Source organism: Drosophila willistoni, chromosome 3R, assembly GCF_018902025.1.
Source record: "Drosophila willistoni isolate 14030-0811.24 chromosome 3R, UCI_dwil_1.1, whole genome shotgun sequence".
Taxonomy (NCBI): domain Eukaryota; kingdom Metazoa; phylum Arthropoda; class Insecta; order Diptera; family Drosophilidae; genus Drosophila; species Drosophila willistoni.
The window spans coordinates 13,361,070-13,381,107 of record NC_061086.1 but is presented as its reverse complement, the minus strand read 5'-3'; the positions used below and the strand labels follow the sequence as shown (position 1 = coordinate 13,381,107).

General features: G+C 35.6%; 1 protein-coding gene across 4 annotated transcripts in view; it reads left to right on the top strand.

Moving 5' to 3' along the window:
* The window catches only part of LOC6650008 (protein split ends), a 33,979-nt gene extending 14,619 nt beyond the window's left edge, over positions 1-19,360 (top strand). Inside the window, exons 3-7 of one of the 4 annotated variants that reach the window (XM_023180686.2) lie at positions 12,947-16,202; positions 16,267-16,344; positions 16,425-17,153; positions 18,489-18,632; positions 18,811-19,360. In XM_023180686.2, the coding sequence (XP_023036454.1) occupies positions 12,947-16,202; positions 16,267-16,344; positions 16,425-17,153; positions 18,489-18,632; positions 18,811-19,106 (4,503 nt within the window). In that variant the 3' untranslated portion in view covers positions 19,107-19,360. Of the gene's footprint in view, positions 1-12,946; positions 16,203-16,266; positions 16,345-16,424; positions 17,154-18,488; positions 18,678-18,810 lie in introns of all 4 variants that reach the window. The other 3 variants (XM_047011884.1, XM_047011881.1, XM_002073767.4) reach the window with 3 other exon arrangements.
* The last annotated feature ends 678 nt before the right edge of the window (positions 19,361-20,038 follow it).

The following is a 20,038-nucleotide window of genomic DNA, read 5'->3' as shown; positions in this document are numbered from 1 at the left end:
TTATTCTTCGTCATCTTAATTGATTTGATTTTACTTGTTTTTACGTTAGTCAGGATATTTTTTCTTAGCATATATGTTATTTTAGTTCTAATCTATTGCAAAGCACCTCATTGGTCATCTAATTTGCAAAAATAACTAAAAAATAATTCAATGTGGCTTTGCTAAAATTATAAGTATTTATTAAAAAAGACTTTAAATTAATTTAAAGTAATAAAAAGTGAAACTTGTTTAGTTAACTTTTAGATATATATAAGTAGTTCCCTTAACAAACTAAGTTAGATGATGTCAAGTGTAAATAAATTTAGCTTTTAGATCAAATACAATCGGCATCAGATAATAACTAACAATATACAATACGCGGAAGAAGTCTAATACTTAAGGTAAACACATTTAGATTTTGAATTATGACAACTAATTTAAATTTTCAGTTTAAATCAATTATACAAAGACTGAGATAAATTTTTAGTTGTAGTTTTTTTCTAAACAAAGTGATTACGTTAGGCTTGGCTGAGTTTTCTTCTCTACGTGCTTTTTGGTGTTTATGTTTCGAACTGATGATGATGATGATGATGATGATGATAATGATGATTATGATGATGATGGAGGTGATGAATCTCTCTAACAAGAGTTCCGCTTTGGTAACTCTTTGTACAGACTATAAAATGATTTTTTATGACTGTATTAGTACACAATTCACAATTTAGACTTCCCGATTTATAATCTGAAGCCGACGACTCTTTTACTTTTTCGACAATTTGCTAACCAAACCATCAACCATCAACTGATAACAATCGTTATTTGTCTACTCTTTTTTTCCTACCATTTTATGACTTTCACGCGGATTCAGTGAAATTTAACAAATATTTTTATGATGAAATTGTGTGCGGATCTACATAGATTCAACAGATAAAAAGAAACAAGAAACAAATTGACACCACACTTTAGTTTTTTTGTGTTTATGGAAAACAAAAGACCAATAAATAGCTAAAGCTGTCTTTTAGCATGACACTTCTAAACTTCAATCTATTGACTATAATATGATGGACGAGCGGGGGGTATTGAACTCGTGCTTAAATGAAAAAAAAAAGAAGTGGACAAACCGCTTGAAAGCAGATGGAGACGATGTGAAGATGAAGGAGAAAATGAAACACTTGGGCATGTTCCAAAAAAAAGGAGAAGAAGAAAAAGCCGCTCATAAAACCCAAACAAATATCTGTCGAACTGTGTGTAGACTTTAGTCATTTCCATTTATGCAAATGACGCATTTTTGTATTGCTGACTACGTCATCGTTTATGCCCTTCGCAGCAGCCGCCTTTTTTCGCATGTTAAGGTCAAAGTGTTGGACCATATGGTAGGAACATATTAACTTCTGGCATGATTCAACCACTGAAAAAGTGGAGAACAGGACGAAAAAAAGTTGCAAGTAGGTTACAAGCGATAAAATAAACACGTTGTCGGCACTTTTTTTCTTTTGTAGGATTATTCAATGTTTTTTGAACTCATTGTAAATATAGTTGAATACATTTAAATCACTATCCAATTTAGCTTAAACTTGATTAATTTTGAACGATTAATTATTTCAAAAAGGGGCGCGCCGGCAAGCTCATCTCTAAGTTGGTTACTGAAAAAGACATTGATTTATATTTATTTAACTTGACTGATTCACTTAAGTACAGACAAACATTTTATTTGCCATTTTATTTGAGTGTTTGCCTTTTCTTCTTCATATGGTATAAACAACAAAGAAACAACAAAATGAAAATTTCAAAAATCTCTGGTAAACAAAAAAAAAACGTACCGCCACAGCACTACCACCATTACACCACACACACACACACACACCACACACACACACACACCACACACACCACACACACACACACCACACACACACACACACCACACTTTCACTTGGCATCTGAAAGAGAAAGAGAAAGAGATCAAGAGTGATCTCTTTGTGGTCACTTCGTTGCGGCTCGTTTGTATGGAAAAATTTTTGGCATCTTCTGATCTTAAAAATAAACTTAAATCCAATTTAAATTTATCAACTTTTTCGTCATATTTTGCTTGTATTTCCTCTTCAACGAGCGTGGGCATCATTCCATCAAATGTTTTGATGGACTTTGATATGAATGTGGCTTATTTTATTTTTAATATTTTCAAAGTTTTCATTTGTTCTTCTATTTACATGGTCCAAATTAGCTAGACTAATAAGTGGAGAAAAAAAGAGAAAACATCTACATACTTACATATATCCGGCGACACACAAGATAGGTGTCAAGTGGTAGTTTTTGCAACTTAGGTTGTTGACTTTTAGCATATTTTCATGATTTTTAACACATGCCAAATATGAAAAGTACGAAAAAACAAAGATAAATTTACTATAAATTAACTTTGAAATAAAGTAAAATTTTAGAAATAGTTAAACCTTTTCCAAATACGAATATGAGTCATGCAATCTGGGGAATTCCCATTCGAATTCGAGTACAAAGTCGCTTGAGCCGGAGACTCTTCTAACATTTTTACAATATTCAATGGTGGCGTAAGCACTGCGTCTTTAAACCAGGCATTTGTCAATGGGATTGTATTGATAAATTTCAAATTTCCACGGTTAATCGTTTACAATTTAAATGTTTATGATTAAGAATAAACATTAAGAAAATAGAATTACCTAATAGATGGCTTTTAAAATTAAAGGTGGAGCTTGATTGTATTGAAAAATCCCTTTCGATTAATTGAATCTTTAATCGATTAATGTTTCAAGTAACCAATAATGTTTTTAAAGAGAAATTCAGGAAATTGATGAGTTGTTTAGCTAATAATGGTATACAATATTATTAGACCCAAAACAAAAGAAAACATATCCAAAATCTATCAAGAACTATCTCAGTTTCAGTTGTAAATATATAGACGTAGTCGTACAACGCTCAGTAGGGACAAGTGGCCCATATGACGCCAGGCCCGGTCCTGTTACGAATGACCCTAAGTACCCACTCCGACCTAAGGGCACAGGCGTATATAAACATAAATTAAACTAAAGAAATAGAAAATATTAAATGTAATAAGACGACAATAGGTTACATATAAAAATAATACAGGATAGGTTAAAATAAAGATGATTACAATTAATTACGAGCGAGGAAGGACAAGAGCGCAGTTTTTATACCCGGAAGCGATGTTTCGGAACCGATAACGTGCCAAAGTCTGTTGTAGTCACTACATAGCATACGAAAAGGTTCATGCAGATTAAAGTTAGTTGTGCAAGTGGGAAGTAAAAGCGGTGTGAAATTGCGGGTCCTTCTAGATGAAACAGAAATGTTAATTTGGCTCAACAGCTCGGAAGAGTCAATCTCACCAGTTACACCAAGCATAGTTCTACGACTAGTTAAAGAAGAAAGGTTAATTAACTAAAGTCGACTAGAATAAGATGCAAGTTGAACAGTTGGATTCCAGCGCAAATCACGAAAGGCAAAGATTAAAAACTGTTGTAAGGTTGTGTAAAGGTTATAGAAAATAAATAGCTAAACTATCAAAAGCAAATGAAATCATAACAAACTTTTCACCTACTTGAATCAAACTCTTTAAAATTGGCTTTTCTCCAAAACAATTACTTGTTTTACAGAAAAGAGGAATATAACGCATAATTTTGTCCCTTTTAAATGTCCTGTCTTATTGCTGTTGCTTTCAAGTGACAGATGAATTTGAAATTATTAAAAATGGGATGGGAAATTATGAAAATCTTGTGAGTAACCAACAATTTTCATTTTCTTTGATTAATTGTGGATTAATAATGGCGTCAGTTTGACAAATCATTTGATTGAATATTCGATTAATGATCTTTATTTGTTATCACAAGGCCCTAAATGATTAAACCTAAGTTTTTCATGTCTATCTGACGAATTGTTTCCTTTGGGACTGCACATGAGATTCCCCCAAAATGTTAACTTACCATCAGAATATTGATTAATGATAAATAAAACGAACAAGCAATAACATTTAATGATTATTTAAGGGTAACGAAAAAAAGTGTCAAGAAATCAGTCAATAAATTAGTAAACAATTATCATGGAAAGTTGTTTATTGTTAAAGATATGTTTAAATATACATAAATATGTGGTATAGGGTTGTGTTAATTTACAATTTTTCATTTTTCATTAACTCTCCTCGTTATATTTTAATTTCAAATTGTTATCAGAGAGTCTCTTACTTCCTCTCTTTCTCTCTTCATACACATACATGTGTGTCATCTCTTTGCACTTTAGCTGAAAGCTACAAAATCCCAAAAATGTCACTTGCAACAGTTTATTTGCAACATTTCAAGCTCCGGCATTACCGCCCACTCGTTGCACTAGCAACTCGAAAGCGACACAAATTGTTACTGCCAGAACTGTCAACTGCAGTGTGTGTGTACACAGGAAACAATATTCCCATTGCCCACATTACATAGTAGCAAATAATTTAAATTTTCTACAAAATAAAATGCAGACATTCATACATAGATTCATATGTGTGTGTTTTATATTAAATTGAGATCCCGGGGCCAATTTCACATTAAATTTAGAAAATTGCTATAAAGACCATTGGCCAAAGAGGTAACAGAAAGATATACACATTGTATATATGTACATATATATTGGTATGATCCTGTCTACTCTCGATATGTTTATTTTGCTAAGTGAGCCGCGAGCAGCAACTTGATGAAAATAAACATAAACAAATGGGTAAAACAAAAATAGACAAGACACACAAAGACAGAGGGGCACAATCGGTCGGAGGCAAAGACTTGGGCATAATAATTAAATTGTGATTAATTTGTGGTGAAAACGAAAAATGTTTTCCCGCTAATGACTTAAGATTCATGTAAAATTAAACAAAGAAGATATATATCTCTGTTTACAACAATCTCGGAGAGCAAAAAAAAAAATAAATTTGGAAAATGGAATTTCTTGTGCAGTTCGAAATAAAATCGTTGGTCTTTAGGAAAGAACAACAAAGTGCTAGAAAGTGAAATTTTCAAAAATGGTTTAAAAAGTATTTAACTCCGAGCATTTACGACTATAAAAACTTTATTGATTAAACCTGTTGGTTCAATTTTGAACTTTAAATTAAAAAAGAAATTGATTTTTACACATATCCGAAAGTAAAAGTATTTAAAGTTCATTTAAATCATTATTTTCAGCAACTTTAAAAAGGGCAAAATAAAAAATTTCAATTTTCAAGGGAATTTACAAATCAAAATTTTCACGGTGATTTACAATTTTTTTTTATTTTCATAGTAATTTATAATTTGTAGTTGCTAATTATAGGTTTGCTCACAAAGGTAATTAATAAGTAATTGTTAAAGAAAAAGACACGAGATTTATAAGCCGTTTAACTAACAATGCCAACTTAAGAGATGCGAGAATTGGCAATAAATTGCGTTAAGTGTTATAATTGTGGTAATATATCAAGAAACCAAAATGAAGTGGAGGGTTAGTCAAGTAGTTCGATGGTTAGTAGTTTGTAGCAAGAAGGGTTCTGCCCTTCAAGCGGAGCTACTTGGGGTCTAAAACTTGGCCAACTTACATCAATTTCCATTACCAGAATAATACATTTTTGAAGTGAACTACAAGCACTTATAGTTTTCCCATGAGTGTAATTTATTAAATAAAATAAAAGATAAAACTTTCACTTAAGTAAGAATCACATAACAATCACGACAGCCTATAAATTTCTTTCTATTTCCAAGTGCTTCTTTTTTTTGTTATATTTATTACTTGTATTAATAAAAACATAATTGTATGATAGGCATAAAAACAACCCCATTATATTTGGTAGACAACTAAGTAGCTTTATTTGTTTTTCTTAAGCAACAACAAGAAAAATAGCAAAACAAATGGAATAAACCAATAAACGAAATTTCACACCCTAGTTTATTTTTTGAAGAGGTCTTAAGATCTATCTAGATACGGTCTTACCTACATATGTATACAGAATCATAAAACGTTATATGATGTGTGGACTCTACTACTGACTGAATGATTACCACTCTGAAATCATCGTACCCCTTATTCAGGTTAATCAAGTAAACAAACAAAAATCCAACAAACACACAGCTGGTACACACGCAGAATAACAACAATAAAGTAGAACAATTTTTCCCCCTTGATCTTCACCAAAAAAAAAGAATGAGATGATGGAAGGAAGGGGGGGTAACACGCAACGGAATGGAAGTGAAGTAAAAGTGAACACAAGTCAGCCAACACTTAACGCCTTTTGATTGTTTAATTTCTCAAATTGTTTTATGGATTTATCTCTACTCCAAAACGACGACGACGACGACTGCTACGATGACTCTGAGGGTCGTCTGTCCAGGACACACGCCAATGAAAAATTAATACACAGAGGGTGGCATGCAATGCCAACAAAAACAACAACAACAAGAACAACAACACTAACACCAACAGTAAAACCAGCAAACACCACCAGCAATAACAACATCAAAAGCCGAGGGCTTCATTTTTCACCGCTTTTGACATTTTGCAGCCACCAGACCGACCGACAGACCGAACGACCGAGCGACGACCGTGCGAAGGGTACGAAACGGTCGGACAAGTGGAAGGACGATGAAACAAGCCAGATACAATCAACCAACCAAAGAGCAGTAGGCAAAACTGACAGACAACCAGACAGACAAACCCAACGGGTCGGTGGTGGGGGGAGGGGAGTCTAAAAGGCTGCTGTGCGTTAATCCTCCTTATGCCGCCCTCTGCTCTTCGTACTCCTTGCCCGCATAACCACGACCATGCCCAACAACTGTTATTGTTGCCGCCTCCTGTGCGCATATTCCAATCAAATTAAGTAAAAAGGTTTGTTGTTGTTGTTGTTCTTGTTATTATTGCTAGTCCCGTCGTCAGGTTCATTTAACCTGAATTATCCATCCCCTGTAGCAGTAAAAAATCTCACTAAAAATCGCATTGGGGTTTTACACATTGATAATGAACTTTGACTCCGTTGATTATAATGAACTCAAACACTTGAGTGATTGTAAAAACAAAAAATCAAAAAAAAAGAGACAGAAAACTATTGCTGTTACTGATCGTCCGTCATGATGTCTGCCCCCTCTGCCTCAAGGAAGTGTCGCAGCAGCAACTTGGTCTACAACAGATTAGATAAGCCTAACAAAAAACCTCATGGCGACAACAGAGAGAACCGAATAGAATGACAACAGATGCTTAGCGAGAGTGAATGAGATAGGAAGTATTACTAATGTTAAGGTCACTTAACGATGATAACAATTCATCCATTAATTCCACCATAAACTCTGGTAGTTGGTATTTATTCAATGTGACACATAAGTGAAATTTAACTCCAAATTGACATTTTGTGCTCATAACACTTCATTAACCGCACTCTCAGCCAAAACAGGCAAAATCATTAAATACATCTGTTCATGCGAGCGATTTCCACCCCCAAAAAAAATGATCTATCACATCCCTTGTTCTTCGATTGGGTCATTTTTCGCTAATAGTTGACAATGAAGGCATGAAATCGACTCTTAATGGCTTTTTCCCGATTTCAATTTGAGTATGTGTGTGTCTGCGGTTACATTATTGATTGGGGGCTTTATTTGAGATTAAGTATTGAGAAGATTAACGCAGCGTCTGGGAATTTTTCAAATCCCAAAGCTACGAAGTAATGGTAATAAATTTCTAAAAAGACTGGAAAAAGATTTTTTAAGCTGTGATGTACACAAAAGGCGCTTAAAGGGCAATCCAGCAATTCATTCGCTTTATTTTCAATTTTTAGAAATTGTATAAAATTTGTAATATGTGTACTTTAAATTTGTTATACAAGTTCTACAAATTTAATAAGGAAAATTCTTGAATTTCACCCTTATAAAGTCTTTTAGATTTGGAATATGTTTTAATTTTATATTAAACAAGTTAGAGGAACACTATAAAAAGAAGTGTTTCCTTCGTTTATAATTTCTAAAAGGAATTAATTAGTTACTTAGTACTTAATTTTTTTCATCTATTTTTCTTTACGTGTTGCTTTTCGTTTCAAAAGTAATTGGTTTTTGTCGTTTAAAATTTAAGTCTAAACTTGCAGTTAGTACAAATTTCATTGGCTTAACTTTCTCTTAACTATTTTTTTGTTTTATTACATCTACATTCTAAACTGATTTATTCATTACTGCATTGAAGAACATACATTTGTACATTTTCGAAATGAAGTTGTGTCCAGTGCTAGAATTAAAGTTTGTTGATTTAGGACTTGGATTTATTTAGGGATGAAAGTATTTTTCGTTTTCCCCATTCGTTTCTTTCTTTATTATTTTTATTTTTTTGCTGAAATCAAAATGCCCATTTATTTCTAGGTAGAGCGCACATAGCGCCATTATACGAAATTCCCCCTTGTATTATGGCAAATCCTCGTGTTCGTGTGGCCTGTTTCGTGTCAAGTCCCCGCCGGCTTTTTTTTTTTTCTTACTCTTCTGCTTCTTTATGCGCTCCCCTTTTACTGCAGTATGTGGCTCTTTTATTGCTCCGCCTATTAGCACTCAACCAGAGAGAGAGATAATAGGTAAGAGGAGCAGCAGCAGCTGAGCGGGAAGGCAAAAATAGGGAGCGAGAGTTAGATACAGCGAGAGAGAGAATATCACATTTTGTTTCTATTTTTTTTTTTGCAGTTCCTCGTTCCGCTGCAATTAAGGGAAATTGTCAAAGCCAACAAATTCCACAAGTGGGTGGAACGAAACAGCAGTGTTCGCTTGCTCACTCATCCTTTTATACATATTCACTCTCGCGCTCTCGCTCTCAATCCCCACAGACTTCCTTCCGTTATCTATTGCATGCCGGTGGCGGCTGGGCAGACAAAAGGCTAACCGTTTCCCATAGAGAGAGAGAGAGGGTCGCCAGTCGCCGCCGCTGGGTGGTTGGTTGGTGTTGATTCTGGGCTGTCTAATTTGCCATGTTCTGTCGGTATGATTTATTAAGTAAGCTTCCTCTTGGTTGGTTTTCCAACAACTCCCACAACTTTGTTGCTTAGTGTCTTGTACAATTTGATTAGAATTTTTGGTGTCTGTCTGCGGTTTTTTTATTGCTACATTAGAGTTGTCCGTCGGAACTGGTTCCAAATGAGATGTTTCCCCCTTCTAATTGCTGTTGATGCTCTTGTCTCTTAATTAGTCAAACATTGACATGGTTGTAGAATTTGCAAGTGTTTGGCTTTACGGCTTTTACACATCTGCCTGCTTTTGTCCTTTCTTCTTTTTTTCTAAAAGTAATTTAAAAATTCTAGATTTTTCTCTTGGTAAATTGTTTAAGGGTGAAGCCAGAGAGAAAATGAAGGCGGCAAAGAATTATCATCAAAAATGTAAATTTATGTTTACATACAAGCGATTTATTTTCTCCCTCTTCTCGCTCATTTAACGCCTCTATGGATCTGCCTGCCCTGCCCCTCTCCCTCTCTTTCTCCGTCTGCTCACACCTCACACTCGTTTTGGTCAACTTTTATTTATGGCTTGTGCTTTCTTTGCAACAATTTTCAGTTATTAATTTTCTTGTTTTTATTTATTTATTTATACCCTGCTATGTGAAGTCTCAACTTATGAGGGTGGAGTAGGCAAATGGCGAATTAAATGGCCATAAAAAGAAGCAAGGATAAACGACAATTATATTCATTTTAATTAGAAAAACAGCATGTAGATCCCCCTTGAGTATAGAATGGCTTAAAGTTTATTTATTTCTTAGGGGTTAAACGGTATTTTAAAGTCGATGTTAGCAGCGAGCGACTCTATAAAATTTTGTATATTTAATTTTCTTTTTTTTACAACTCTCAACACCATTAATAATTTTTTTCTTCCTTCTAAGTGGGTTTATTATATAATAATTTTTTATGCCAGTTTATTAACACAATTTTCTTTTATTTTCACATTTTATTTTCTGTTGTGTATGTGTGTGTTGGTTTTTGCATTTGGTAAAACACTCAAAACCAAAGGGCCAAACAATTTGTAACAAAGTGCGCCTTTAGGCGCGTCCTTTTTCTCTTTTCGGCTTTTCTGTTTTGGTTATTGATTCAGGAGAAAATGGTAATTTCATGTTGTTTGAGCATTTATCGAATTAAGAACCGGCCTTCACCCCGACACCCCACCCCCCAAACATTATTACCCCAGAGGGGGGGCACTAAGTATTTCAAGTAATTTTCTCCATTTGTTTCGTATTTTTTACGACTTTTTGTTACACTTTAATTAATTTATGTATTATATTTTCATTATTTGCTTTATTTTAAAATTTTATTCTCCTATAATTTCCAAGAAATGACTTCTTTGTAAACTGAAAACAGAAGAAGAAAAAACTTTTAAACAAAAGTTTGATACTTTAATGTACTTTTTTAACAAAGTTTCAAACTCTGTAGCATTGGCTTTACCTAATCTTGAAAATCAAGCTCATTTATATACACATTTTTTTTATATCTTTCGTATTGATTTTATTATCAAGTTATCATTTTTTTTTGTGACAAAAATATCCGACAACAATTTGTACTTTTAATTTATTTACATATCACTTTTGCTTGTTATGTGTTTAGTAAATGGCTTGACTTGGCTTCTGTTGTTTTAGCGACAATATTTATCTTTATCCCGCTTTTACGTTAACGTGGCTAATTAAAATATATTTATTGACATTGATCAATTGTTGATGATCGGCTAGATAATGACAATTCAAAGGCCGACAAATCCCTTGCAAGATTCATATAATTTTTTTTTTTCGTTTTTTTTTTTGGCTGTTTATCAACCAAATATTTTTTGACTTTGTTATTCATTCTCTTTGGGACTGGGCGGGCTGGGCGGTGTGTTTAGGTGCGTTGCTCAATTGTTATTTTTATTATATTAGATGCGATTCGTATTGGTGTGTATCTGTGTGTGTGTGTGTGTGTGTGTATGCCCGGGAGAATTTTTTTTTATTTATTTTATTTCATTTCATTTTATTCGTCGCATTTACATCTATTTTTGTGACCTCGTCTCGTGTCTTTGAAAATCCGGGTTCTTATTTTTTTTCTCTTTAATGTTGGCTATCCTTTTGGGTAATAATTTTCAAAAGGTTTTCTTTTACATATGGTCATCATTTTGTCATTGTTTCTATCTCTCTTTTTTTTCTTTTATTTTGTTTTTGTCACTTGTCGGAACTTAGTGTCGGTGATCTGAACCGATCCATTACCATATATATACATACGTATATATATATATATGTATATCTCCTAACCAAATCACGTTGTCGTTGACTCTACATTGTTGTTGGCATTGTTTTTTGTTTTTACCCATTTGTCTTACCATGTCTTCAAATTTTTGCTTGCGTCTTCAAAATATTTTATTATATGTATGATAGTATCAACATTCTCTCTCTGTATATATAATCGTACATATGTATATATATATATATATATCCCCCTTTGTAGTCTTCTCTCTTTCGTTCAAAAGAAAATGAAAAGATCTTGAACTTGTGGAATGGTTTTTTTTTTCAACAATTGATTCCATATGCACTTTCACTTTACAATGAATTTATTACTTAATAGCAATAATATTATCAGACAGTCTTACGCAATGGCTAATTAATTGATAGAGAGTTTTACTTAGTTTTCAATATTTACATTTAAATTATTACTTTAATTAAACTTCCGACTTCAAGTTCATTTCTCTTATTAATGTTGTTTTTGGTATGTCTGACTCTTTCCACGAAGTTGCTCATTTGGAAAACAATGGCAAATTACTTGCTCCAAAACACAGTGGTTATAATTACTATTAACCCTATCATCAACATTATCATAATCATCTTCATCATTATCATCATCACTTTTGAATTTCGGCTTGCCGGTCGAATGCATTGCAGCTCCATTGGAACAGCCAGACATTTTCAGTGATTTTCAGAAAGTCATCACACTCTTACTAACATGTCGGAAGCTCTTGTAGTAAATACGTTAATAGAAAAAAGTGGAAGAGTTTTTAACATGATGCTTTACAATCAAAATAAGTTTCATTGGGTTTAAGCAATTAACTTAAATAGGGATATGACTTTAAAGTACTTTAATTTGCTTCGTTTAAATGGCTAAAATGTACCCCAAAATCTTAAAATTGTTTGCATTTCAAAATTTGTTAAAGTAAAAGCAACTTTGAATTGTTATGGCGAAAAATTTTAAACAACTTTAGTTTCCACATTGAAAACATTTCTTAATTTAAGCATTTCATTCTATAAGAAATACTTTTCTACATTTTAAAACGAATTCCTCATGAATTTCCTCCCCATATGAACAAAATTTTAATTTAATAATAGAAATATGGCTATTTTCCCACTCAGCACATCAAATTGAACCCATAAATCACTAAATATATATATCTATCATGATTTTGGGAAACTTATTAGTCCAAGAAACATGAACAAATGAAATTCTAATGAATGAACTAACAACTTTAAATAAAGTGTTCATTAAACATTCCCTTAAATTTATTGCTTATTCTAATAAGGTTAGCCAATATAGAATTAAACTTAAGTCCTAGATAATCTTAAACACAGTAGTAGTATTTAAATCGTGAACAATTTAGCACCAATTTCAATCCCTAATTTTAAGACTTAATTAAGGTCATGGTTATTTCCTATTTCTGGATTCGAATCTCAAAAACAACAAATTCAATAACCAAATTTGGGTTTTTCGTAAAAAACAATTAATGTCATTTACTTTCCAAAATGTTGCCATTCGCTTATTCAATGCCATTGAATTAATTCATAATTATGTTGTTTATTTTGTTCAATGATATTTAACAATGAATGAGGAAAATAATTAAGAAAGAGAATGAGATGAATGAATCGTAATTGTTGTTAACGAAAATCAATTGCGTGAATAACCTTCCCGAACCCTTGGCTATCAAAATTGAACTGATTTTGGAATTTCCAACATTTTCTATCGTTACAGATAAGTCGCGATGATGGACTACCTCAAGAGATTTGCCGGCAATGCAAGGCACAATTCCTGATGGTGGCCAAATTTCGTCGAAGATGTGTGCGTATGCAGCAACGTCTGCAGGATTATGCCCAGGAGTTATCCGATCGTCAAGAGGCAAGACTGAGCAAGCGACAGCAAAAGAGGAAACGCGAGGACGACCAGCAGCAGGGAGAGGAGCAGCAGTCACCCAGCACTCATTTAAGCAATGCACAAAAGGAGGAGGAGACACAAACACAACCAGAGCCACCACAGCCAAAGGAAGTTAAGACTGAAGTAGAGACTGAACTGCCGCCGCCAAAAATACGTCGTTTAATGCTGCGATTGCGTAAACTACACCGATCCACAATTGACCAAGAGGAGGAAGACAAGGAGCAGCAAGAGGATCGTGTATCGCCACAGGACACATCCTCCACATCATCATCCACACCGGCTGGTGATATGTTCGAAAAGATCAACATGCCGTGGAAGACCAAAGCAGCTAGAAAACAATTATCCGAAATTCACTCAGATACCTCATCCCAAACTGAAGTGGAGGATCCTAGCTGTGTTAGCACTAGCAGTGAAGTTTCTGTAGGACCATGCTATGGCTTTGAAAGTGATAGCAATCCCTCATCATCCACATCCACATCCACTTCATCCACATTAAAGTTTCCCAAGCGACCTCAGGCCAGAATTATAGCAGGTTCACGTCGTGGACGACGATTCCGCAATGCCCCCACTTATCCACAGGCAGCTAAACGTCAGAGACGTAACCTCATAGCTAAGAAAGTGGTCTCAGCGCCAACGGAGGAGCCGACGACGATAGAAGAACATGAAGCCGAAGAGTTGGCAGTAGAGAAGAAGGAGCAAACAGAACCAAAGTCTGAGGAGCAAGAAGAACCTCCTGCAGTTGGAATTGACAACGAACAGTCGAATGTTAACAATGAGACGGAAGAAGTAATACTTCGTAACGATGATGTAGTTGAACCTGGACCAAATGGGCAACTTCAATCGGATGAGATTAGCATCTCTAATGGCGTTGAAAAAGTTGCGGAAAAAGAAAACAACGCGGCGGAGAAAGAAGACAATACGGCGGAGAATGTTGCGGAAATCGAAGCAGATCTAAGCAAAGAGTCAGAGAGTTGTGTAACTTCCTCCACATCTTCCAATACCCAACCAGGCGTCGAGCAAACGGAGCAAACAGTTCAACCGGATGCAGATCAACCCGAATTAATAGTCAGCATACCTCTAGAGAAACTAACTGAAGATTTGCAGCGTAAACTATCTACAGATAAACTGGAAAAGGAGCAACCATCAAATGAGACCAAACCCACGTCTAGTGATCCCAAGGAGGATAAGAATAACAATGCGAAAAATGAAAATTTTTGCCAGAGTGCTACAGCAGATAGCTTCAAATCTGCTGTGGCACTCTCAAAACCGTATATTGAAGCAAATTCCGAGCAGATGGCAACAGATCCATTTCAAGTGGCCGAAACTCCACCAACCCCACCTCCTCCGAATCCTCCTCCCCCATCAACTCCATCTCTACATTCGTCTCCATTAGGATTAGAGAAATCAGAACTAGAAGAACCACAAATCTTGAGAACAGCTCCAACACCAATGGATTTCCTGGCTGAGTTCGAGAAGCATTGTGAAATGCGTGATAGGACACCAACACCAAAATCATCTCCTTCAGCAGCAACAGAAGCACTCAATGATCTATCGGCCAAAGAGCAATTGGAAGAGGAAATGAATGATGTGGAAACCACATTGAATGGTATACTCAATGAAATGCAAGATCAGCATATATATCCACCCACATGTCCGCATATTGATGAGTTTCTAACACCCGCCGATTATGCTCCGCTTAACGAACAGGAGGATGAGGAATCCGTTTCACCCTTGGCGGTGCCACTTAAAGGTAATGATGCTGATGAGAACACCACAAATCCTGCTGGCCAAACAACGTCGGCTAATGGTGGTAATCTCTTTGATAGTAATAATTTTCCCAACGAATTGATTGGATTTCAAAATGATATACCTTGCTTTGAGACTATTGAATCGACACCCGAATCCCAACAGAAATTGCAGATGGAATTGACGCAGTTGCTTAATGATTTGCAGCCAGCAGAAGGGATAGCAACCGCCGCACCCTTGCCTGTCCCAGCTCCAGCCGCAGTTCCAGTTACAGCTCCAAGTGTCGTAGTACCAGAAGGCAACTATGAGCAGCTAATGCCAACAACAATGGAGGTTATACCACAGTGGTCTCATCATCATCAGCAGCAGCAGCAGATCCACCAACAACAGATGCAACAGGCGAGTCAAACTCAATTACAATGGTCAGCAGTCGGTGGCTTGGAGGCAATTAAAACCACGCCCATTGAAAGTAATGGCACGGCAGCAACCACTACATATTATATACAGGCCAGTGATCTCTATGGTCCACCATCTGTGGGTCCTAATGTACCTGTAGAATCTTATACCATGCTCGATTCCAATGAAAATTATCTACTCGAACAGCAAGCAAATCTTCAGCAGCAGCAACAGCAACAACAACAACAACAGCAGCAGCAACCAATTATGATACTCATTCAACAACAAGAAATGCAACAACCTGTGGCCTCTGCTAGTAATCCTCAACAAGCACCTCTTCACGTTTATGGAGCACCAATTAACAATGAAATGCATCAATTAAATCATCAACAACAACAACAACAACAACAGCAGCACCAGCAACAACTACAACAACAGCAACAACAACAAGTACAAAATCACACAGTATTAGCCACTAATCCATTAACCAATTCCGCCGCCGGGGCTGCTGCTGTTGCCGCCGCAGCACAAGCAGCAGCAGCAGCAGCAGCTGCTCCCATGCCAGCAACCACACCCATGGGTCGAGCTCTATCCTTGAAGTGTCGGTTTTGCCAAAATGGTCCTCGTTTCTTGAATAGCCTTGAATATAGTCGTCACATCATTGAGCTTCATCCGGCAGTGGCGCCCTTCAATTGCCCGCATTGTCCATTGGCCTTTGCAGGTCGCAGCAAACGTTCCCAGCACATACTCAGCAATCATGTGGTCCAACAATTCCAGTGTGGTCAGTGCACTCAGGTTTTTCCGGCTCAGCGTGCCCTGGATTTGCATATACAACGCTTCCATATGCCCCTACCGCCAGCAGCTCACCTGGGATTAGGTGCCATAGGCGGTGGAGTACGAGTGGAAGACGTGCACTTGCAAATTAATGAACCAGGTGAGCTCTTTGCTATTCTGTACACATGAATCAATAATGAATTCACTTTCTCTTTCATTTCTAGCTCTCCAAATCCAGGCTAATACCACGACAGTGATGTCCAGGAAAGGACGCATCATTTGCTGTCCTGACTGTGAAGATTGTATGTAAATCAACTAAGCTAATTTTCAAATAAAGATTTATTTGCCTTTTTCCTTTTTTTTTTCTCTGTTTTTTGTGCAGGCTCTGCGGGTCATCATCATCAAATTAGTGGTGGACCACCTGGCGCTGCTGGATCATTTGAAGAGATAAGCAATATACAGCCACCGCCCATGGTCCTAACGCCGCCTTCGACCATTGCCTCGATGCCATCGCCGCAACCAATGAGCACAACTCCGCATATAACAATGCCGTCGCCGGAGCAATCGGAACCGGATTCGACAACAACATTGCGTCAGTTCCGTAAACGAAATTGTATGACTGCCACGCCCATAGCTTCACCTTCGCCTTCGTCATCGCCATCTTCATCGACCATGCTAGAACCAAATCCTCCACCCCTTGTTCCTACAAATCATTCGAGAAGCAATACATCCACTCCCGTTTCCCTGCAAGTTAGCGATTTACGTGCCAGCCATCAGTGCATCTATTGCGAGGAGCGTTTCACCAACGATATAGCCTTGCGTAAGCATCATCAGTTGGCCCATGGTGCCCAGACGACAATGCCATTTGTTTGTACAATTTGTAAACGTGGCTATCGCATGCGTACGGCCCTCAATCGCCACATGGAGTCGCATGATGCTGAGGGACGACCCTATGAATGTAATATATGTCATGTGCGCTTTCCACGGCCATCGCAACTGACACTGCATAAGATAACGGTCCATCTGCTGTCCAAGCCGCACACATGCGATGAATGCGGCAAACAATTCGGTACGGAGAGCGCCTTGAAGACTCACATTAAGTTTCATGGTGGTAAGTTTTGGGTTAATTGCACGCAGGCGCGCGGTGGGTTCGAATGCGGTTGCTTTCTTTTGGGCATTTGAGTGTGTCTGAGTGTGTGTGTGTGTTTGTGGGTGTGTGTGTGTGCCTGTGTGTTTCTAATTCTAAAGTAGTGCCTGATTACATCAATGTGTAGTCGTCTCCTTTTTCTACTAATTTATATCATACATACTAAAAAGAATATCAATTGTTATTTGTTGTTGTACTTACATTAATCTTTAGTTTATACAACTGTGATCGTTTACTCAAGAGGTAATACACATTTTTAACTATATATATATAGAGAATCTCAGTCTCTTAGAAAAATAACCATAAAAATGAATCCCGCTAACAATTCCATTTAAATATTTTTCACGTTTTTTTTATGGCTTTTCTAAGATTCTACTAATACATATACTGACTGATGCTTTGCTTAAACTAACAGGATAACAACTAATTATAGTTGTCATTTTTGCATGATTAAATTGGTCAACCTGCTAAATAATAATAATTTTACTCACCCACTTTATTTGTATTAATGCAATTTCCAAATATTTAGCACTATATCTCTAATTAAACTGAGGAAGCTTACTAAAGATTGGTCAAGATTTATAGGCTGCTGCGTTTGTCTATCTTTACAATCCGATAAATATTTCTCCCATGCTTTTAGTGTTATTAAAACATCTATTCTGCTTTAGATCCCCTTCTGATCTTGATCTCTTGCCTTTTAAAAAAGTTACTTTTGCTTGTTTTTTTGAAGTGGATGGAGACGGTCTTTGTAGCCTTTGTATCATGAGAAATATAAGAGGATTCAAGAAAATTTGTAGGATTACATTAAGTTAGCCAACAGTGGGCAAATTGTACGGATCACTTGTCGTATATATAACATATTACGCATCCGACAAGTACTCCACGATTTTATTTCATTGAATTCTTTTATTTTAACCAAACAGATTATGGTATTAGATACTTTTTTATTATCATATTTCAAAAGAAAGATTTGAAGGAAAATAAATCAAAATATAAAAGAAATTTTATTGAATATGTTGAAACTTTTTCAAACCAAATTTGTGCACTGATTGCGAACAGTTTTCCACAATTAAGAGGACAATTCTATGAAAACTGATAACCCTTTGACCTCCTCTATAAATCTCTTGTTATCCATGTGTTGTTTCTGTATTTCATTGGTATTTGTTTTCTTGCACAAAAGTTGAATGAAAATTCCCATTGCACTTGATGTGTTTCAATCCCCAATTGTGTAGTGTGTCCTTAGAAAAACAGGAAAAAAACAAACCACAAACAAAACGAAAAACAAATTATCTATTTCAGAGATGGGTTACCAATGCGATGAATGCGATCAGAGATTCGTTTATATTGCAGAATTACGCAAACATCGACGCACACATAATGGCAAACTATTTTACAAATGTGAATACTGTCCACGGTCATTCTTGCATTTTACGGTTTATCGTGGTAAAGTCTATATGGTAGATGCTGCATCCATTTCTTAGTCCAATGGTAGTTAGTCTATAGAAATGCTTCATTTGCTACATGGCATGGCACTACAAATAAGATAAAATTTTTTTTATATCTAGAGAAAAACAAAAAACAACAATAATTAATGTGTATTTCTTTTGGTTATTCACTTTAGCTCATATGAATTCGCATTTGCCTCTGGGAGTGTTCCTTAATGAAGACAATACTGTCTTGATGTCGTCCTCCTCCTCCTCATCGAGTAACAATTGCATCAAAGTGGAAAATCAGAACTCACCACTCAGCATAATGGAGGAATCAAAGCCAATATTAGACAAAGCATTGCCAGAAAATTCAATGCAGCAGCAGCACCAGCAACAGCAGCTAATGATGGTCGAAAGTAGCAACAACAACAACAGCACCAACATTGTTGCTACAAATCTTCCTTTGGAAACCATTGCCACAACGCCATAACCCATGTGGCCTAATTATTATTTAGTTTATAATCATTATAATAACAATTACATTTTATACAATCCACAAGAATCAATACCAAGCCAGTTAACAACGGCGCCTTCCTTTTACTATTGCTACTTTTAGTCAATAGCTTCCAACAATAACAACAAAAACAACAACAACAATAAGAATAATAATAATAACAATAATAATAATAATATTTATTGGAAACATATTTTGAAAGAATCTATCTAGCCAAAATTCGAAACACATATATATATATACATATTTTTTTTTTTTGAAACATAATTATTTTAAGAAACAATAATCAGACTGCATTGAATGCAAAATGAAACAAGGAAAGAAGAAAAAGAAGCCAATTTTGGTACAATTAAGTACAGGGGGAATGCAACAAATTTTCGAGTCATATTGGGCACTTCTTATCGGTTATTATTTCAATCGGTATGTCAATTTTAATCGCAAAAAGAATAAAAAACATTTTAGTCAATATCGATTTAAGTTTAAGTAACTTTGGACAGAGAATTTTAAACTTTAACTTTTTGGTTTAATACTGTCTGTAGTTTTTTTTTCTGTGCGTGTGTTATTGCTTTTAAGTTAATTTTAATTTACTTAATAAATTCGGTTGCATTCCCAAGAATTAAGTAACATGGTTCTACCCACTTGAACTCTCACAACTCTTCTTCCTCTATAGACGGCAGAAACCTCAGCCGAAACTGAAAGAAACAAACTCACAACAATAACAGGCTAAAAGAAATTAATGTTAATCTCTAAGTGTTAGTTAAGTGAAATAAATTGATGATTGATATAAAGTCGTAGGATTTACATGAGCAACATAATGAGAATACCATTTAAAGTTATTTATACGGAAAAAACAAGACCATAAGATGAACACAATTATATACTTAAAACAAAGAAGAGAAAAACTGAAA